A 5,139-nucleotide genomic window follows, 5' to 3' on the forward strand; every position below is an offset into this window, starting at 1 on the left:
CGGACAACTCACGTGCTATAGTATAATATCTGGATCTGCACGAATAACTCACGTGCTGCACGGATAACTCACGTGGTATAGTATCAATATATCACAATCAGTCCCTCGGCCCCACTCAGTCATAAATCTCTCTAGTCTCTCGGGCTCTCAGAAATCATGAAAATCAGCCCCAACAGAAATGATATAATGTATCAATAATGAACAATAGAGACTGAGATAAAATAAATAAGTAAACTGTGACTGAGTACAAAATAATAATTTAGCAGATAATTCAACATGTACACGATCTCTGTGGATCCCTACAGTGCCAAAACATAATCTGAACATGATTTGTGGCTCAATTTCTCCACTACATGGAGAATGTACATATATCAACAGATTATTCAATTACACAGTTCCATGAAATTTGATCAAGTCACAATTCCTACGGTGCACGCCCACACGCCCATCACCTAGCATGTGTGTCACCTCAAAATCGATCACATAACACAAAATCCGGGGTTTCATACCCTCGGAACCAGATTTAGAACTATTACTTACCTCAAACCGTGAAATTCTTTATTCTACTATGCCCTTGCCTCGCGAATCGACCTCTGAATGCCTCGAATCTAGTCATAATTAATTCGATTCAGTCAATACAAATTATAGGAATTAATTCTATATGAAAATACAATTTTTTCAACAAAATCCGAAATTGCACTTAAAAATATCCTATGGGGACCACGTCTCTGAACCCGACAAAAATTATAAAATATGAATGCCCATCCAACCACGAGTCCAACCATACAGATTTCACCAAATTCCGACATCAACTCGACCCTCAAATCTTCAATTAAAGTCTTTGAAGATTTCTATCATTTTCAACCCATTCTTTACCCATTTGAACTCAACAATCTTTTCACAAACCTTATTGGTACGTGTATGTATAAATAATACTCTTACACTCAAGAATCATACTCTCAATCACCCATCTTTACCCAAACTCGAAATTGAAGACTAGGGTTAGAAATTCTTACCTCTTTGAAGCCCTAGCAAGATCCTTGTGAAATCTTCAAACCTTGAACAAGAATTGATGGACAAATGGCTAGGTCTTCACTTTCTCTCTCTAAGATGCTCTCACCTCTCTCTAAAATATTAGATGAAACTCTTCAAAATCACCCCTAATAGTGTTTTATAAGAATGGGGTCGGGTTTATAAAGCCAGAAAAATGAAGCTCCGAAACACACTCTGTGGTCGCATATGCGACCACATAATGCTCCTGCGACCCGCATAATGGGTCGCAAAAATGCCCTCCGGAACTGGGCAACACTATTTCAGTTTGCGGACGTTATGTGATCCGTATACCTGTTCTGCGGTCGCATAATGCACCACAAAACTAGTCTGCAGTCGCATAATGCACCGCAGAACTGGTCTGCGATCGCATAATGCGCCACAGACCTTCCTCCAAACTTGCCCCACTTCTGATTCACTCTGCAGCCATTATGCGGTCCGTAGAGTGATTTTACGACCGCATAGTAGGCCGCAAAAATATTTTTTCCGGCAAAAAGTTTTCTTTACTCATCGGCGCATTATTCAACCCAAAAGGTCCGAGCCGCGGTCTAAAATTCTCAAACACGTAAGCCTAGTTCGGTACCACGAAATCTTAATTTTCTTAGCAAAAATTTTCCGGGGTCGTTACACATAAGTCAACGTTCGGTCACCCTTTTCAACTTAAGTTCTAAACCTTGGTACTAAGTATTCCAAATCATTCCAAAATCTCTCCGGACCCGAACCAATTACCCGGCAAGTCAAATAACAATCGAAAAGCAGAATTTGAGCAATAAATGGGGAGACGGGGTTGTAATAATCGAAACGACCGACCGGGTCGTTACAATATGATTATTTACACTTACATATATATGACAAGGGTTGATGATTTATTCTCAACTGTTCATTACATCGATCGAATGCTTGATAGGTGAATAAATAAGAAAATAAATCTTGAAGTTTAAGTGACTACATGCTCCGGTATACTGAGTGACTAGATGCTCCAAGATGTGTACAATCGACATAGTCTTGAATGTTTTATTTTCGATCACCTTATTAGTTCTTTGCTCGGATAATACTTCATCAGTGGATCAATTAGAAATTCAAGTATATTCGATTAACACTTACTATAACACATTTAAAAACAAAGTGTATAGTTCTATAAGATGTAGTGTTCTATTAATACTTAAGTTTTAGCAACAACATATGTATACTTATATTAATATTGCATATGTTAATATAACATTAATATGTGTGTGTGTATATATATATATATATATATATATATATATATATATATATATATATATATATACTTAAGTTGTATTACACTTGCACATATATATATGCTATATTAATACTTAAGTTGTAGCAACAACAACATATGTATACATATTAATGCTATATTAACATATGCAATATTAATATAAGTATACATATGTTGTTGTTGCTAAAACTTAAGTATTAATATAGCACTACATCTTATAGAACTATACACTTTGTTTTTAAATGTGTTATAGTAAGTTTTAATCGAATATAATTGAATTTCCAATTGATCCACTAATGAAGTATCCGAGCAAAGTACTAATAAGGTAATCGAGAATAAAACATTCAAGATTATGTGTGTGTGTGTATATATATACATATATATAAATGAGTGTGCATTGTTAAATATATATAGATATTGTAAATAACAAATAATCTAACAATAATACCGACTTAACTTTCCGACCGATTTCGGTCGGTATACTTGAGATTTTTTAATTAAAATTTATTTTGGTAGATAAGGTGCAAGTATGACAAAGTCTTGGTCAAAGATTGATCAATTTTCGTCCGACATCGGTCGGAATTTTTGTTTTTATGTTGTGGGACCGCTATTTTTGACCGACGGTGGTCAATATATACTACAAGAATATATATATATATATATATACACACACACACATATATATGAGTGTGTGTATTGTTAAATATTTGTAGATATTGTAAATAACAAATAATCCAACAATAATATCAACCGAAATTGGTCGGTAAATTATATATATAATTTTTGTTATATTAAAAGACCAATTGCACTTGGGTGGGAAAAATAATTTCAACTTTCCGACCGATTTCGGTCGGTATACTTGAAAATTTTTAATTAAAACTTATTTTGGTAGATAATATGTAAGTATGACAAGGTCTTGGTCAAAGATTGACCAATTTCCATCCGACATCGGTCAAAATTTTTATTTTTATGTTGTGGGACCACTATTTCCGACCAGCGGTGGTCGGTGTCTTTGTGAAAAATATTTTCGTTGACTTTTGCAACCAATTTACCTCGTTTCAAACCGCAATCGGTCGGTTTATTTTCGGACCGTGAACGGGTTTTGACAGTTTTCTAGCAGTGTATAAAGCTTCACTTTTTGACCTTTAAAAGTAAAGTAATTAAGTAAACTAACTACTAGTACGATAGAGTTCAGAAGTAAAAGAAACTAGTGCTTCATAATATTCATTAAATTCTTGGACATGTTCTTGCGCAAGCTGTGGAAAACATCTCCGCTGCCCACATTACAGAGATTAGCATGACAGTGCATATATATCTAGTTATCATGCTTTTATTTCATACACAATAATTACAGATCACTGATTAGAAATAATTAAGCAGCGGTTTGAGGCTCCCCACCAGTACAAATTAAAGATCCATCATTATCATAGAGTTCGCAACCTTTGCCTGCGTTACAACAGTTGATGCATTCTTGATTAAGCTTTACCAATCCAGAAATCGGGCAACTTATGCTAGCAACTCTAGGGTCACATTCCGTAGTACAACTCTTGGGTTCATCACTCTCTCCTTCACAAACAAACTTGCCATCCTGATCGAAGTAGTAGCAACCTTTGTAGCCCGAGCAACAGGTGGTGCATCCCGTGGGATTAATTATCGTCTCTCCTTCTGAACGCGGGCATTTTGAATAGGCAATATCTGGATCACAAAATTGGGGACAAAAGTTTGGATTTTTGGGGTCAGACAATCCTTCACAAATAAAAGTTCCATTGGCGTTGTAATAGTTGCAGCCCTTGTAGCCTGCGCAACAAGTGGTGCATATGGGATCCTCCGGACTTCCTTGTGAACGCGGGCATATCCCATAGGCAAAATTACCACACTCTTTGGTACAAGCCTTGGCATCAACAAGTAGTAGAGACATTCCTACAATAAACATAGCTATATTTGTTAGTTATTTGCATGCCCTTATTTTTTTAATATCATATTTGAAGGAAGGGTTAAACCAATAATAGTAACTCGCACAAATTAAAGGATTACACATAGACAATCTTAAGGAATAACAACAGTTCTATATCAAAGAAGAAAAGAAAGGAAAAAAGGACAAAGGAAAATGATCTTACCAAGAACAAGTAGGTGAGCGAGGAAACTAACTTTGTGAACAGCCATTATATGCTTTCTCGTGAGTTACTTTGTTTTCTTTTTGGGGTAAGGAGGGTCTATCCTTCTCCATCTATTTATAGCAAACGAGTGATCAATTAGAACATAGTCAGAATCAATTCATTATTGGCTAATTAAAACCTTTTTGTTTATGATTAATGTATAGCCTCCTCAATTGATAGATCTATTTTTATAGCGTAAGTTTGGCAAGGTACACGCTTGCTTCTTTATTATAAAGTTTTAAAAACTTCCCAAGGTTTCTGGCAGCCATAAGGTACTTATAGGTAAATTTTTATAATGAACACTAATTAATAATTTGATAAAAATGAAAATTACATATTATAATAGGTTAAACTATATTATATTGTATATAAAATATACAATATTTAAAGTTTAACAAGTCACACCGTCCCTTTAATTTCCCTAGTTCCATCAGTCGAGTGACTTGTGATTGGAAGAAGTGCACAAGTGGGACTTAAATTAAAATTAAAATAAATAAATATAAGTTTGGCTGCTAAAAGCCGACGGCGGCGAAAGGCAGCGTTGTGTTTCTTTCTTGTCCAAACTCTTTAGGTTTGACATTTTCTTCGTTATTTAATGTGACACTTTGACTTGAAATTTGATGGTTGCGTGTATGCCTACAGTATTAGACTATTAGTTTTTTCTATGAGAAATAATGTAATCGTTAATCA

The 5,139-nt window shown here is 35.0% G+C and overlaps 1 protein-coding gene across 1 annotated transcript; it reads right to left on the reverse strand.

The window, feature by feature from the left end:
* Positions 1 to 3,483: 3,483 nt before the first annotated feature.
* Positions 3,484 to 4,566, reverse strand: LOC142171482 (proteinase inhibitor type-2-like). Its single transcript, XM_075233849.1, has 2 exons — positions 4,411 to 4,566; positions 3,484 to 4,213 (listed from the first exon to the last, which is right to left on the reverse strand). Exons 1-2 carry the CDS (start codon positions 4,454 to 4,456, stop codon positions 3,666 to 3,668), a joined length of 594 nt encoding a protein of 197 aa, XP_075089950.1. The 5' UTR covers positions 4,457 to 4,566; the 3' UTR covers positions 3,484 to 3,665.
* Positions 4,567 to 5,139: the final 573 nt, after the last annotated feature.

The sequence above is a fragment of the Nicotiana tabacum genome, chromosome 17 (assembly GCF_000715075.1).
Source record: "Nicotiana tabacum cultivar K326 chromosome 17, ASM71507v2, whole genome shotgun sequence".
In the NCBI taxonomy this organism is placed as follows: Eukaryota; Viridiplantae; Streptophyta; class Magnoliopsida; order Solanales; family Solanaceae; genus Nicotiana; species Nicotiana tabacum.